General features: G+C 41.2%; 1 protein-coding gene across 1 annotated transcript in view; it reads left to right on the forward strand.

Annotated features, from left to right (window-relative positions):
• SORCS3 (sortilin related VPS10 domain containing receptor 3) overlaps nt 1–15,747 on the forward strand; it is a 665,571-nt gene that overhangs the window by 608,364 nt on the left and 41,460 nt on the right. The window contains exons 15-18 of the mRNA XM_004370120.1: nt 3,808–3,925; nt 4,955–5,088; nt 14,383–14,496; nt 15,389–15,560. Coding sequence (XP_004370177.1) covers nt 3,808–3,925; nt 4,955–5,088; nt 14,383–14,496; nt 15,389–15,560 — 538 coding nt within the window. The remainder of the gene's footprint in view (nt 1–3,807; nt 3,926–4,954; nt 5,089–14,382; nt 14,497–15,388; nt 15,561–15,747) is intronic.

The raw sequence follows: 15,747 nt of genomic DNA on the forward strand, positions 1-15,747 counted from the left end.
ATCACCTCTACAGATCTTAAATTTTAACATCAGTTTCAGGGATGCTTATGTAAAAGGAAGTAAAATACTTGAGTATGAATTAGTTCTTATTTTACCTCCTTCTTATTTTGCTACGTTTCTGTCATTTCCTCAGCTTCTATGAGATATACTCAGAAGAGCAAGGAATGAATGCAATATTTGTGAACAGAATCAGAGAACCTAGCTCTATACACAAGAGAGTCCATGTTCTGAGTCATTTCTGTCCCACAGGAGGGAGCCCGCAATGTACTTTAGTTTTCCCAGAACTGAGAATGGATGGAAAAAATAGGGGGTACATTAATGTCTGAAGGTTGCCTTAGAAGGGGTTGTACCTCACTGATCTTAGTTGAGGCCCAAAGAGGAAATGAACAAAGCTCATAATCCTGATATTTATTAAGTCTTTAAAATTTTGCATCTGGCATATAAAGTGACCTTATGGGAGAGCATATTAGCACATTCCAAAGTTAAAATATTAGTGTGTTGACTTACAGATTGGGGAAATACATAGGAAAGGCAGTGTAAGGGAATCTGGGTTGGAAGCCAAAGAAATCTAGATGAAAGGAATGCGCCTGCAGCACTCTGAGATCACAAATGGATATTCCCAAGAGTTGGAAAGACCAACAGCATGAATATCCTTAGAGACTCAGGGTCAATTAGGTTGTGCACCTGGATGATGCTTGCATCCCATTAAACATCAGCCCTGGGAAGTGATCAGGCTTGAGCTTGGAGATGTATGCCTACAGAGCATACACTTACTTTCGATCATCCCTTGTTCCCATGGACAACTTTGTCTGTTAGAAAGTTCTCTTGCATTTTGTAAACTTCGCACTTAAATTTTTGATTAATTTTTACATTCAGTAGATCTCCCTAGAGTATTCACCTATTGCTTTTCCCTCCTCTACCCCTTCCTAAGTCTTCCCCAGGTTAACCAGCCCTATTTCTTACACCGCTTTTTGGATAAATGAATGAAATGTAGTCTTCAATCATACCACCATCTTAATCACTCTCTTTTTCAGTGGTCCTTAAACTCTTGAGACTGTGAACCTTTTTGAAAATCTGATAAAATATATGTGATATCTCCTTAGATAAATTCACTTGTGCCAATAAGTACATATTTTTGTTAAAATTTCAGGAGATTCAGTTTGCCCCACCCCACCGCCAAAGCCCATCTATGGACTCTCAGTTAAGAATTTAGTCTATATCCTTTCTGAATGGTGACATTCAAAGTTAACCACAGTTTTCCTTTGTGTTCTCATCAATGTAGAATAAACCAGGATATTGCCTGTTTTGTTGTAGATTATATACAAATTTCTGTTAATGCATTCCAATATCACCCTAAATATTTTTGTCTCCCTGAAGTGTTCATTTATATTGGTCACATTGTATATGGAAACTCTTTAGCTGCTGTTATTATCATCATCATCATCATCATCATTATTACTATTATATTTTTACTTAACCTAGTCTGCTGCAAAAGCCCATTTCTTTTATCCAATGCTTGTGTAATTGCCAAGGGGAGGACCTGATATTTCTCCCTGTTGCATCACATCTTATTAAATTCAGCCTGTCTCTTCAGCTTGTCAAGACCTTATTGAGGCCTAGTTCTGCCATCCAGCATATTGACTGTCCCTTCCAGCTTCGTGTCATCAGAAAATGTGATGTCTATTGATGGCCATTAATTTCATGTCTTCAAGTCATTAATAAAAATGATGAATAAGAAAGAACAGACACCAGAGTCTTGCAGCTGACTTCTTCCATTCTCCCTTCTGGTTGATTCTCATGCTTTAATTAGGTACCATTCAAGCAATTACCAAGCCACATACTTTTATTAGCACCTGGCCCACATTTTTTCATGTTTTCTTCAAGACTGCTATGGCAGACCCTGTCAGAGGACTTGCTGATATCCAGGTGAATCCTAGGCCTCATAGTTCCCTCTTCTAACTGCCTAGTAATCCTGTCATAGAAAAGAATGGGATTAATCTGACATGATGTATTTGGGGAACTATGAAATAACTGGAACGTCTTTGAAGTAGGCAGAAGTATGTGACTTAGCATCATAATGTCCTGTTACTCAGAGTACTCCAGTCAGGAAAGAATTAGTAGAGTTGGTGGTATTTGAATGTGGGAGGATTTGGATAGACTGGAGAGACAGGGAAGAAGACATTTGTCAGCTTTTCTCTATTGTTGTTGATTTTTTTGTTGTTGTTTTTTCCCTGATGAGCTTATCAACTTAACTGAGTCTCCTTGTATCAAACAACTGGAAAATATTTTATGAGATAAGAACTATTTTGTCAGAGATTTGAAATGGACTACCGTGTGATCTCTCCATGCAATGAATTTAGAGCTAAAAGGTGGGAATATTTTAGTGGATGGCCTGGCATTGATGTATTGAACATGGAGACCACTGAATATAGCAAGAATGCAAGAGAACAGAGAATCCAGAGGAGAGAGAGGTTCACTCTGCTCTACACTGTATCAGCCACACATCCTGAATACACTAGGCCGACTAGTAGGATTCTACTACCAGTGCTAAGCTCAGATTTACGCAAAGCTCATGCAGTTTTACTAAAGGAGAGATCCTCTGTCTCTCCCTCAAAGTCTGTTTAATCTTTAGACAGGGTTCTAAAAGTTTTATTTAACTTTCAACCCATAGCGCTTTCAAAGTCATTTCCTGAAGTGCATTTTAAGTTGTACGATCTACAAAACAATCCTATTGCTTTCCCTATTTCTCAACTTTCATCAGCCTCTACCCCTCTAATAAGAGTCCTCATCCTTTAAATAGGAGAAGGATAATGTCTGTTGATGAGAGTTAGTCTCTGAGGTATCACCATAGGAATATTTGAACTTGGGGAGAGGAGACTCCAAGGCTGGTAGTGTGATTAAGTCTTTTTGAAGTAGATGTCATCCAATTCCTTGAAAGACTTCAGTTGGTGTAAGTTCCCAGCATGATTGGACCCCCTTTACATCACTGTGATAGATGTCTTGCATTGTAATTGCAAGCTATGCCACCCGAGTGGACTATAGCTGATCAGTCTTTTTTTTTTTTTTTCCATTTTTCTCGAGACCATTGATCATTCATATTTATAGGGCTATCAACTTCTGGGCTTTGGAAAGGTCAGTATTGATTATCTAAGTTACGCAGATGGTGTGCTGCTTTACTATACATAAATGGGAATTACTTTTATGAGATTGCTGTTTTTTGTTTTTTTTTTTTTCCCAGGGGAAGAAGAGGGAAGGTGGCATACATATGAGTTAAGCAGTGGGGATTTCAAATAAACACCCTTAGATTCAGTCAGGATTTTGGAATTGCCAGGGTCATACTTTAGATTAGCGAATTCACACACACACACATAATCTGCTTTACAGACAAGGAAACTGAGTCCCTGGCAGTGAACATCAGCAGATAAGATGCCAGTGCTTACATGAAGGAAATACAGAAGGCTGTATGTCAGAATACAAACAATGGTTTTATCTGGGAGGTGGGTTTTGGACTATCAGGTGAATTTTTTTCTTCACTGTGTTTTCTGTATTCTAAATGCTTCTTATAAAGCAGATATATTAGTTTTGCAATAAAATAATGGCTTTGAGCCCAATGTGAATGCCATGCTAATTGGCTAGAGCTGTGTGTAAAGTGGACTTTCTGTTCAATGATGCTCAAGGAAATCACTTTTGCAGATCCAGTAAAGTACAGGCTGCAGCTAAATCCTCTGTTCCCCAGCCGTGTTGCATTGGTGACTGACTGTGGGGCCTTCTCTGCTTGTCTTTTTCATCCCTCCCCTAAACTCTTAGAGTTTTTGGCCACTTCAGCCTCCGCTCTGAATGGCAGCTAGTGAAAGTGGACTACAAATCCATCTTCAGCCGGCGATGCACCAAGGAGGACTATCAGACCTGGCACCTGCTCAATCAGGTATACCACAGGGTGGAAGTCCTGGCTTCTAGGAAAGAAAGCTGCTGATCCTGCTTGGTCTTACCGGGACCTTCCTGTTGGAGAGGGGTATGGTAGTAGGTCATCTGAGATAATGGGTGTAGATTTAGGGGTAAGGGTTAGAGTCCATAAATCCACGTTCAGTAGGGACATATCATATCTAAGGACATTTTTCACCTTGGGATCCTGATCTACTTATTGACATCTGTGAGTAACTAGTGAACACTCTGGGAGAGAGGCGATACTGATAACCTGTGGTTTTAGCTCTATCCATGGAGCACTAGACAGCTACAAGGCCCTCTAGTGGTTTGATCCTCTTATCTACCAATGTGGAATTGATATCATTTCTCAGGCCAACCTTAAGCAAGGACCCCAAAGTATTGGGAACAGGACCACTGAGAAAAGTTCAGGCCAAGACAAAGAAAATTTTCGGTATGAGGGAAGGAATTCTCTAGCAATGGCAGATATTTGTTGCTGGGCAACATAGGCAGGCTTTGTCCTTCTTCTGAACCACTAGATCCTTGTCACTTCTACCAACTTCTCCATTTGTCCCTGACTAGGAAGGAGGACTTGAGTATGGTCATTTATCATAGAGAGGGAACTTTTTGGGTAGATTTCATTATTGCTTTGATGTGAAAACTATGCCAAACATTGACCCTCTTCCGCTAGGATTTCAGCAGAAGCCATTTGGGTGATTCCCTGGTGGCTTGTGAGGGTGCCTGGAGTCTTTGCGTTCTCTGTGTAGGTGGAGAAGAAACAGGACAGCATAGGCATCACTTGCTCGGGTGGGTGGAGGGGTAGTGGTAGGCCAGTCTGCTAACATGTTCCTTTAGTTTGGTAGTAAAACATGAGCACTTTTATTCGTGAAACTCCCAAATGGTTATTACGAATGAGATTGTGACATAGGGTGACCAAAAAAGAATGAAAACACTCATGCTTCTTGTGGAGAAGCTGGTTTGTTTTGCCTTCTTTGTATTTTTGTACATCTCTCACTATGGGTTTTTTCCTAAGGGGGAACCTTGTGTCATGGGAGAAAGGAAAATATTCAAGAAACGCAAGCCAGGAGCTCAGTGTGCCCTGGGCCGAGACTACTCTGGGACGGTGGTCTCAGAACCCTGCGTCTGTGCTGACTGGGACTTCGAGTGGTGAGTCCCTTGACATTTCATCACCAATTCCTACAGACTTTTCCCCATTGAAGGATGGGAACAAAGATGGAGTTAGGGGAAGAAGGCATGGCACAGGGGTAGGAGATGTGTCTGCTGGCCTGTGGGCCCTATAAGCCTGGTTCCAGGGCCAGATGAGAGACCTGTGTCCCTGTGACACACGGAGGATCACTACTCTATCAGAGCAGCATTTCAAAGTAAGCTTCTCCTCACCTTCAGTTAGGAGCTGTATTGGGAAGTACCAGAGAGGTCGGGGCTGGGCCCTGACAAAACTACTTCCTTGGACATACTGACCTTCAGACACATTCACTCCAATTGCACTCTTCCACATGAACTCTTTCATGGTGTCCTCCTTCTCCCTCCAATGACAACCACAAAGAATAGTTTTAAATCACATCCAGTAGCCAGTGACTCCCAGATTGCCAAATATTTACCTCCAGAGCTTGGCCTTCCTCTCCTCTAGAATCAAGATGTATGTGTCCATCTACCTGCTTGGCATTTATCTCCTCTTGAATTGCTAATAAGGATTTGAAACTTAAGGTGGCCAAAGCAGAACCTTTCTTGAACCACCCCAGGGGAGGCTGTTCCTGCCCACTTATTCCAACTTCAGTGAAACGCACAGCAATCCACTCAGTTGCTTAAGTCAAAACCCCAGGAAGGCTTGGTTTCTTCCTTTCCCTCATGCTCAGATTTAAACCCTCAGTGAGCTCTTGAAATCTCTACCTCCAAAATGTATTGCAGCTGAAACACCTCTACCCATCTCCACCATTACTGCCTGGATCACTCCAAGAGTCTACTATCTGTCTCTCCACTTCCACCCTTGTCACCCTGAAGTCCATTCTTCTTAACACCAAAGTTATATTTTAAAAACACAAATCAGATCTTTTCATTCCTATGCTTAAAACACTCCAATGACTGCCTTTCTCCCTTAAAATATAATACAATTTTCTTTCCTTAGCTTGCTCAGTTGTAGGTGATTTGGTTCCTGCTCTAACTTTGTGTCTTAATTTCTTACTGTTCTTTCCTCATTGACTATATGTCATCTACATGAGCATCTTCCTGTACCTTAATTAATCTAGGTTCATTCCCAGCAGAGGGAACAGCAAGTACAAGGACTTCTTTTTGCAAATCTCAGCATGGTTGGCACCGTAGGATGACTCATATCTCAGCAAAAATATCAGCTCTCCAGAAATGCCTTCTGAGACAACCTAACCTCATATACACCCAGGCACTTTCTGTTACATTGCCTTGTTTCATTATCTTCTTAGTATTAATCACCATATAATATGATCATGCTTTTGATTGCTTTATAATTGCCTATCTTTTCCCAGTAGAAAAAGTACTCTGTGTGCAGGGATAGACATTTTAAATTGTTATATCTTCAGTGCCTAGCCCATAGTAAGCATTCAATAAATAGATGTAGCATGTTTGTGAACATTGTTCCTTTTAGGAGAGTCCAAAGCCTCCCTAGTGCTGTATAAATGGGTGCATATCACTCTAAGCTCAGCCAAAAGACTTTCTTCTTCTCATCGCAGTCAAAAGCTGAAATTCAATTTGTATATTTACATAGCACATTCTAAGTGAAAAGGAAGAGCTGAGAGCTCAGGAATTACCCTGTAAACATGGAAGAGGCAGGGCAATGAAAGGGTTGCGTTTGGGCTCTTTTGTTGCCTAATGGCAGATCCAAGTCCAGATGGGTACAGAGTAAGTGTCTCTGCCCAAGAGCCTCACCTGTTGCATTCTTGTTTCATCCAGCCTATTTCTAGAGCATCAGCTTTTATTTCCCAATTTCTACTAGGTATATAACAACTGGTAACTGTCACTGCTCCCCACCTGCTCTTCATCCCTGAATTCATGCCCTTGGAAAGCCTGGCTTCACTGAGCATCATTAAAATCAGACATATTAAATAGAATTTAAATTAGAATAGTTAGGTCCTTTCTACGGCAATTTTGACCCTTTGGAGCTAAAAGACCTTTTCACACTTGGGAACAATAATGTTCAATTATTAACTACAAATCCTGCAAAACAGTCATAGTATTGTGTACAATAAGGTATTCAGAATTATGGCTCATGACATATTGACATCAACCAGAATGTTCAGAATCTGAATTTCAGGCTTCCTTGTGTTCTTCTGCGTACTGACTCCAGCAAGACATAATGTCTTTGAATATGCCATGCTGCATTTTCTCCTGTGTCTCTCTGTCACATTGTTAGAAACCCTGGCAATTGAGAAGGATCAATATTTTTCTTCCAGTAATTTCGTTGTCATCCGCTGGTCTAGACAAGCATCCTAGCTCTTCTTATATTTCCACCTTTGGACCTAAAGAAAATTTCTAAATCTTTTTTACTTCAACTCCTCATGTGTAAAATCCAAATAATAATGTGTATCTCAAGGGGTCCTTGGGAAGAATACATTAACTGACAAATGAATGAATGTAGGTAATTAATGTAGAGGAGGCGTTTATCCTCCTGGTATACACCATAGATGCCCAACATGTGGTAGCAGTTGCTGCTGCCGCTGTTGCTGTTAATCTTGTACCCCAGGGTTAAATGGCCCCCAGGGTATTTTTAGCAAGGAAAACAGAGCTTATACATCCAAATAAGTGCTGTCTTCAAAGTAGTACCTTTGGGTGTTATCCATTTATTTCAATGCTGATGGCATTGCTTAAAATATTTCTGAATCCTTCTTTGGGAACTGCTGTCAGAATCGATTTACACATAGGTAAGGCAGAAAATACCAGTCCTTGCAGTGCATTCTGTGGTTCTCATACACTTGCATTTATAGAGGTAGCACCTAGATTCAATGCTCTGTAATATCAGTATCATTATTGCTGAGATTTTAACAAAAAGAAAATGATCATCTGGGATGATAAGTTACTTGACCACGGTAATGGGAGAAATTTGAGCCTCAAGTGCAGCTAACTCTAAATCCTCCATTCTCCCGTCTACATCATGCTGTTTCTTAAGAAATCAAACAAGTCTTTATTACTTTATATTCATTTTATGTATCAGAAGAAGTAGGGTTCCCCAGTCAAGTTATTCTAAAATTAAAATTCATTCCCAAATGACCTAGATTTACTGCCATTGACAAGGTTTAAAATGGAAAGTCCCACTGACCCCAAAACAATTCCAGACAAAGTACTTTTGAACAATTGTACTATGGAGTTGTAATATATATTTGGGCTCCAAGAAGATTCAATTGAACTTATTTGGATACGAAACATATTATATATTTTTCCCCTTTCTGTTGCCAATCATACCTCATACTAAAAAGAAGATAGAAGAACCACTTGGGTCTGAGGTAGGAGAAACAAACAGCTAAGGCTTGATACAGGGTTAGTGGTCATAATCTGAGAACCAAAAAAAAAAAAAAAAATCATATGGCCTAAAAAATTTGTTTGCACCACTCGTGGTAGAAGGTATAGGATAGGAGAGACACTTTGATTTCTCAAGGTTCTGGGTTATTGCAATGGTTTTCAGGGACAACAAAGCCAAGTGTTTCTGATTGTCTTGTGGTGCAGTGGTTAAGACCTTGACTGCTAACCAAAAGGTCAGCAGTCTGAATCCACCAGCTGCTCTTTTGAAACCGTGTGGGGTAGTTCTCCTCCATCCTGTAGGGTCGCTATGAGTCAGAATCGAGTGGACAGCAACAGCTTTTTCTTGTTTTTAAGACAACCTCAATCAGCATAGCCATTAGTTTAAAAAATACAGTTTTTCCACCAGATATAAGTTATTTGTTTTTTATGCTAATGCAGGAAAGCAGAATATGGCAACAATTTTGTAACTTTCTCTCCTTCTCAATGGTCCTCCCTCCCAGGAAGGGATGTTAGCTAAGGAATCTGAAACACCCGGCTCTGTTAGAACAAGATATTAGCATGCACATTCCACTTAGTTGTTTCGCTGAGCCAAAACAGGTCATGTTCATTTGGTTGGTCCAGGCCATGTCTGTGTTTCAGAGACAGCAGGGAAAGGGTGTGACCTAGTTTAGTCAGATTGGGAGTGGAGGCTGGAGGATGGACTTGTGAAAGAGTTGAGAGGTGCAGCCTGGGTTTTCTGCCTCTGTCCCTCTTCTCTTTGAACAGGGAAGATTTTATAAATTCTCAGAAGTGTTTCTTTGTAGAATACCACCAGCTTTCACAACTTCCACTATTCCATCTAGAGTGCATGTCAGTAATAAGTATGAATTTTGCATAAATAGTGACGTTTCCATGTAATAACCTCATAAATTCCCCTGCCTCAGGCTTACTCTAGAGAGCCACTTTGCAGCAACCTCCATCATGGTGCTGCTGAGGGGCCAGGAACAAATCCTCCTTGAGAATTAAGTTTGTCTGAGACAGGTGAGTCAGAAAAGGGAGCAAAAGGGACCTGCTCTGGGACCTGCTCTAAAATCACGTGAGGGCTGCCGGGAAGGTAGCCCTCTGGGAAGCCCAAATACATTTGGTCAGTGAGAAACCAGCTTGGACCAGAGGTTAGACCTAATAGTTCTCTCTCACTCAACCACTCACTCAGCAATAACTTTTATTAAGCATCTATTGTACACTAGGCATTGTATCAGGCCCTTTAGATTGATTGTCTTAATCTCAGCCAGCTCCTGGAACAAGAGTCTGTTATAGGCATTTTGTAGGTGAAGAAATGGATATCAGAGAGGTTAACTCATTCAAGATAGTAATAATCCGACTCTGGAGTCCTAAGTATTAGTATGTCTTAATAGTTACCTTCCATGTCCAACATGATGCCAGATCCACAGAGCAAGTTTATCAAATGGCGATATAGAAAACAGAGAAGAAGAGGTTGTCGGGTGCTACAGCACCTGAATTCACGTCTGTCTGAAATCCATTCAACCCTTAGTATTCTACATATGGAGCACAAGCAAGCATGTTTTCTCTATAGACTAGGCATTGTGGAAACATCAAAGATGTACGAGCCAAAGACATTGTGCTCAAGGAAGGCATAACAACAAATAATAAAGAAGGAAGTATAGTTAAGTACTGAATTTTATGATGCATACTGGTGCTGTCCAGTACAATAGCCACTAGCCACATGTGCTCATCTGCATTAAAATTAAAATTAATTAAAATTGAATAAAGTTAAAAATGCATTTTCTCAGTTGCACTAGCCACATTTCAAGTGCTTAATAGTTACATGTGGCTAGTGATTACCATTTTGGAGAGCACAGATGTACAAGCTTGCCATCATCACAGAAAGTTCTGTTGGACAGCACTGGTCTTGACTAAGTGCTGGAGATGTTCAGAACAAAAAGATCACTGAGGGCTGGAGTAATCATGGAAGACTTCCTGTAGGAGGTGGTGTTTGAAGCTGTGTAGACTCATCACTGAGTAAGTACAAGGAAAATGGGCAGCATTTCTGAGAGATCAGCAAGGAACTGATACAAGGAGAACAGATATATGACAAGGTTGTTAGTGAGAAGAAGGATAAGAGCGGATGGAGAGTGAAGTTAGATTAAGGAGAAATATTTGAGGGATGGTTGTTGGGTTTTCCAAATAATTTCTGAAATTATTTGGATGCAATTGCCTTCTTTCTGTCTTGCTGTAATTAGGCTTATACCATAGCTAAATGATGATGGTGTTAATTATGAGTCTGTTGTTGCTACTTCTTTGTGTGGAGTACTCACTCTGTGCCTACTAAGAACCTCTGTCTGCCTATTTCTAACCCTAGAATGCGATATTGCCTCCCAAAATAGTACAGAAGCACCAGTCCTAGAGTCTCAACTGCCAGACAGAAGGAAGGAAGGACTGGGAGAGTGTAAAGCAGTGAGGCTATGATAGGGCTATGTACAGTCTGTGAGTTGGACAGCCCATGCAGCTGGGCCAGTAGAGGGCATGGCTTCATGGTTGGTTCCAAGAGTCTCAGAATGTCGATTATGAGGTCTAGGAGGCCCTCCCTACTGATGATTAAATAGATGCCTCATGGAATTGTACTAATGCTGGACTGAGGGTCAGGAGCCTTGATTATCATCTCTTTCTGACACTATCAGCTGTGTACAATCCTTAACAAGTCATTTCTTCTCTTTGTGCATCTCTTCCAATCTACCACCTGAAGGGATTGGACCCAAGTGTCCCTTCCTGCTCTGACATACAGAGAACTTCTGGTTTTCCAAAGCTTTTCTATCCACTCCTCCTTTAGATCATCTGTGGCCTCTCCCTGGATGGGGTTTAAAGGACATACAGGCAAAGGTGCTGGACATGGGCAAGATTTCCATAAAACTTTAGAGGTTCTAAACCCTTTGATAATCAAGAAAGACACAGAGGCAGCTTGTTTCATGAAGGGAACTGCTTGTGTATTTGCAGAAACTGTGGCAAACGTACTTTCCTTAGGCAAATCAAAACTTTCTGGTACATTCTTTCCAAACTTCACGATTCAGCAGAAAAACACCTTTCCCCAGGAATCTGGAGCAGCAGCTGGAGCTGCTTGTTTGTCTAAATCATGCAGACTCTGGAGCCGAGAGGGAGGTTGGGCAGCGTGAGAGATTTTAATATACATTTAGCAATGAAAAAGTGCAGAACTTGAGGGCAGCCAGTGATGCGTCCATTAACATTATTAATTATTAATGAGATATACTTCTCTTTGGGACAGAGCAGCATGCCTGATGCACCTTTTTTAATTACTGGATCACTAACAGAACAGAGAGCAGAGCTGAACGGAACTGCTAAAGATGATTACATATAGCAAAGAGCATTAAGATATTTCTCTCCTTCCCAAAGATGCTTAGGAGAGCACCCTTCCTTCAAGGATTACCAGTATTTCTTAGGGTTAGCAGCACGTTCGACAGATTCACCGCATGAAGCATTCAGGGAATTTTCTAGGAATAGTGCAGATCCATCACACATTTATCTGTAGAAACATTATGTTTCTACAGATAAATAATATTTGGAAATAGCATCTTCAGTGATGCACTGGGAAATATTTAACTACTGGCTTTCTTGGAACAAACAAATAAATAAACAAATGAGCCTGGATAGTAGCAATTGCTGATTGTTATAAATATTCTCACCATGGCTGATTTTAAGCTGCAGGCATGATGTCCCTGAACGCAGCACTGGGAAGAGATACGCAGTAGCCCTCTATTATGTAGGATTTCCATCATACAGAAAAAACCAACCAACCCGTTGCTGTCAAGTGGATTCCAACTCATGGCCACCCTGTGTGCGTCAGAGTAGAACTGTGCGTCATAGGGTCTTCAATGGCTGATTTTTTCAGAAGATCACCAGACCTTTCTTCCAAGTCTGCCAACCAAAAGATTGGTGGTTTGAGTTCACCCAGAGGCACCTTGGAAAAAAGGCCTAGTGATCTACTTCTGAATAATAATAATAATAATAATTAAAGACCCTATGGAGCACAGTACTACTCTGACACACATGGGATCACCATGAATCAGAGTCCACTTGTTGAAAACTGGTTACCATACAGGTATAAACGACCTTAAGAGCATAGCTAGTAGTAACATGCAGTAAATAATTAGAAGCCAATGAATTTTGAATATTATCTTTTTAATATTTATGTCATTGAAATTCTGCATACATTTTAATAACCATGTTTAACAATTGGCTTGTGGAATTAAATTGTAATTCTTATCTCGCTGGATTCCTAGATACACACATAGATAATTTGCCTCTGCTTTTCATTGGACTGTTATGAAATCTTGGCTCAAAGAATACAGGAACAGAAAAAGAAAGGAGGACTGGGTCCTAGGAGAGTGTTTTCTCTTGCTGTTTGATGTTTCATTAACATTCATTGGGTCAATATTCAAACGTCCAGGCTGTGCTGCTCAGTTGGGGTTTCAGGGATGCTTAGTTTGGAAGCATAAATTCTCCTGCCAAGTGAAGCCACCTCTCAATGACCCCTGTGGTTGGCTACAAGAGCAATAACCCTTTTCACCTCCTACTATTGCTGTTTTTCTACTCTGACATTTACACGTCTGAGAGTCTTATGAAACTCCAAGAAGTGGGGAAACACCATTAGCGCTTCAGAGGCGGGCCCTCTCCTTCTACCTGTTACTTCCTCATTTTGCAATGGGGCGCACAGGAGAAGGGAATAATACCTGATTTTGTTTCTTCATTTTGTTATGGTTAGGAATTCTACTGAAACGTGGAAAAGAGCTACAGTTTTGTTTTCTTTCCTTTTTCAGGAAAATCGGGGTTTGAATTATTTATAGCCAGAAGTCCGAACAGCTGTATGTGTATATGTGAACACACATGTATGTGTGTGTTTTAGAGAGGGTGGGTGCAGGAAAACTGAAAACAAAAAGTAGGAAATCAATTTTTGAAAACACGTATGAAATCTTAACACAGAAAACGTATGCTTACCTTTTCCATTTGGTTGGTGGTGTTGTTAGTTGCCACTGAGTTGACTCCAACTCATGGTGACTTGATGTGTAATCCAACAAAATGCTACCTGGCCCTACGCCATTTTCACGATTATTGGTATGTTTGAGTCCATTGTTGCGGCTATTGTATCAATTCATCTCATTGAAGGTTTCCCTTATTTTTGCTGACCCTCTATTTTACCAAACATGATGTCCTTTTCTAGCGATCGGTCTTTCCTGGTGACATGTCCAAAATAAGCGAGTCAAAGTCTTGCCATCCTCACTTCTAAAGGTATTCTGATTGTATATTTTTCTAAGACTGACTTGTTCATTCTTCTGGCAGTCCATGGCATATTTAATATTCTTTGCCAATACAATTCAAATGCATCAATTCTTCTTTTGTCTCCTTTTTTTTATTGTCCAGTTTTTGCATGCATATGAGGTGATTAAAAAGACCATGGCTTAGGCCAGGCTGACTTTAATCATCAAAGTGACATCTTTGCTTTTTAAAACTTTGAAGAGGTCTTTTGTAGCAGATTTGCCTCATGCAGTGTATCATTTGAGTTTTCCTCTTGGTTACTATCTGCTTATTTCACTATTACACTGTGATCCAAAATATGCTTAGAACATTGTAGGATCCCCCCACCCAATCCCGAGCCAGTGTACCACCACATGATTTATATTCATACCTTTTTTTAACCTGGAAATTTCAGGGTTTTTTAACCTATCACTCTCCTTTTTTTTTCTATAACCTGGACTCCAAATGACTTGAGATTTTTCTAAAGCTAAAATCACTCTCAGAGGATGAATATTTTCTCTCACTGGGAATATTTAAAAGAATGCGTTGTGACTTTTCAGGCAGATATACATATGCGTGTATGTTTGGAGTCTTTATGGGTGTTTTCACATTTGTGTCCTATGTGCTGTTGTGCGATATTTATTTTCCTGACAGTGACTATGGCTACGAGAGACATGGGGAGAGCCAGTGCGTCCCAGCTTTCTGGTACAATCCAGCATCCCCATCAAAGGACTGCAGCCTTGGGCAGAGCTACCTTAACAGCACTGGGTGAGTAAAACACTGAAGGAACTCAACTCCCTGCTTTCCTGTTTCCCAATTTGGGGTAAAAGGGAAGGCATTGCTATTGAAGCAAAATGGACTGTGAATAGAGCTTGTTTATGACAAGTGGCTTCCCTTCTGAGGGAAGCTGAAGGGTTCTTTACTGGGAGTACCTTCTCAGGGAGCATCAGAAGAGATTTCTGATCACCCAGATTTCATGACCTTTTGCCATTTACCTCAGAAGGATAATAGTTGCTGTTTTGGTCAGGCCTTCACTCCTGGAAAGGGATGGTTCCTTATTTCTCAGACCAGAACGAAGTAAAATGAAATATTGGCAAGGAGAGAAAATATACTCTAAAATAGCCTCACTCTGGAGGGCTTTTAGGTATTAGGGGATGGACTGATGTGCTGGGGATGGAGGCAGAGCAGGAGGAGGCTCCCTGACTAATCAGAGTGAGAAGAAACCTGGTGTCCTAGCTCTTGTCCGGTACAGAGAAAGGTGGATGGAGACGGCCTCAGGGAACTAGAAGCACATCCCTCCCTCACAAAGAAAAGCACCTGCTTCACTGCCTCCTCAGCCCAGTGGGTCTCCTCCTCCTCTGTTGTGCGTGAGTCAGCCATTGATTTTTCTTGGCTAGTTTAGACACCGATCCGATCCATGGCTTACCAGGTAGGATCAATAATAATGTTTAAGGAGCTACTCTTCCTGAGATGGAGCGATAGCCGTTCCCCAGCATTTGTTTAGTTTTGTAAATGGCTGTCTTCTTTGAGACTTGGTTTTTAGGGGCAGCTGTGTGAAGTGTCTGCCTTACTGTTGCTCTCTTGCACTCCATCTTTCTAACTCACACTCACACACAATGGCACAAACTAAGCCACACTGTTAGTTGTCAATACTCCCTAGGTACCGCAGGATCGTGTCCAACAACTGCACAGACGGGCTGAGGGAGAAGTACACTGCCAAGGCCCAGATGTGCCCCGGAAAAGCCCCTCGGGGCCTCCACGTGGTGACGACTGATGGGCGCCTGGTGGCAGAGCAGGGGCACAATGCCACATTCATCATCCTCATGGAGGAGGTAGGTGTCCGCCTGGGTCTCCCAGGTCAGAACTCACAAGCAGGCAGCCATTTCCTGTTCTCAGACGGGGAAGAAAGGAAAGAGTTTATATTCCCATCATCCCCCGCACTAAAGTCAATGGTGAAGAATTGATACTTCTAGGAGACAGGGGCTAAGGATATTTAGAGACCCTCCTGCCTTCATCCCA

The sequence above is a fragment of the Trichechus manatus genome, unplaced genomic scaffold (genome assembly GCF_000243295.1).
Source record: "Trichechus manatus latirostris isolate Lorelei unplaced genomic scaffold, TriManLat1.0 scaffold00007, whole genome shotgun sequence".
Lineage (NCBI taxonomy): Eukaryota > Metazoa > Chordata > Mammalia > Sirenia > Trichechidae > Trichechus > Trichechus manatus.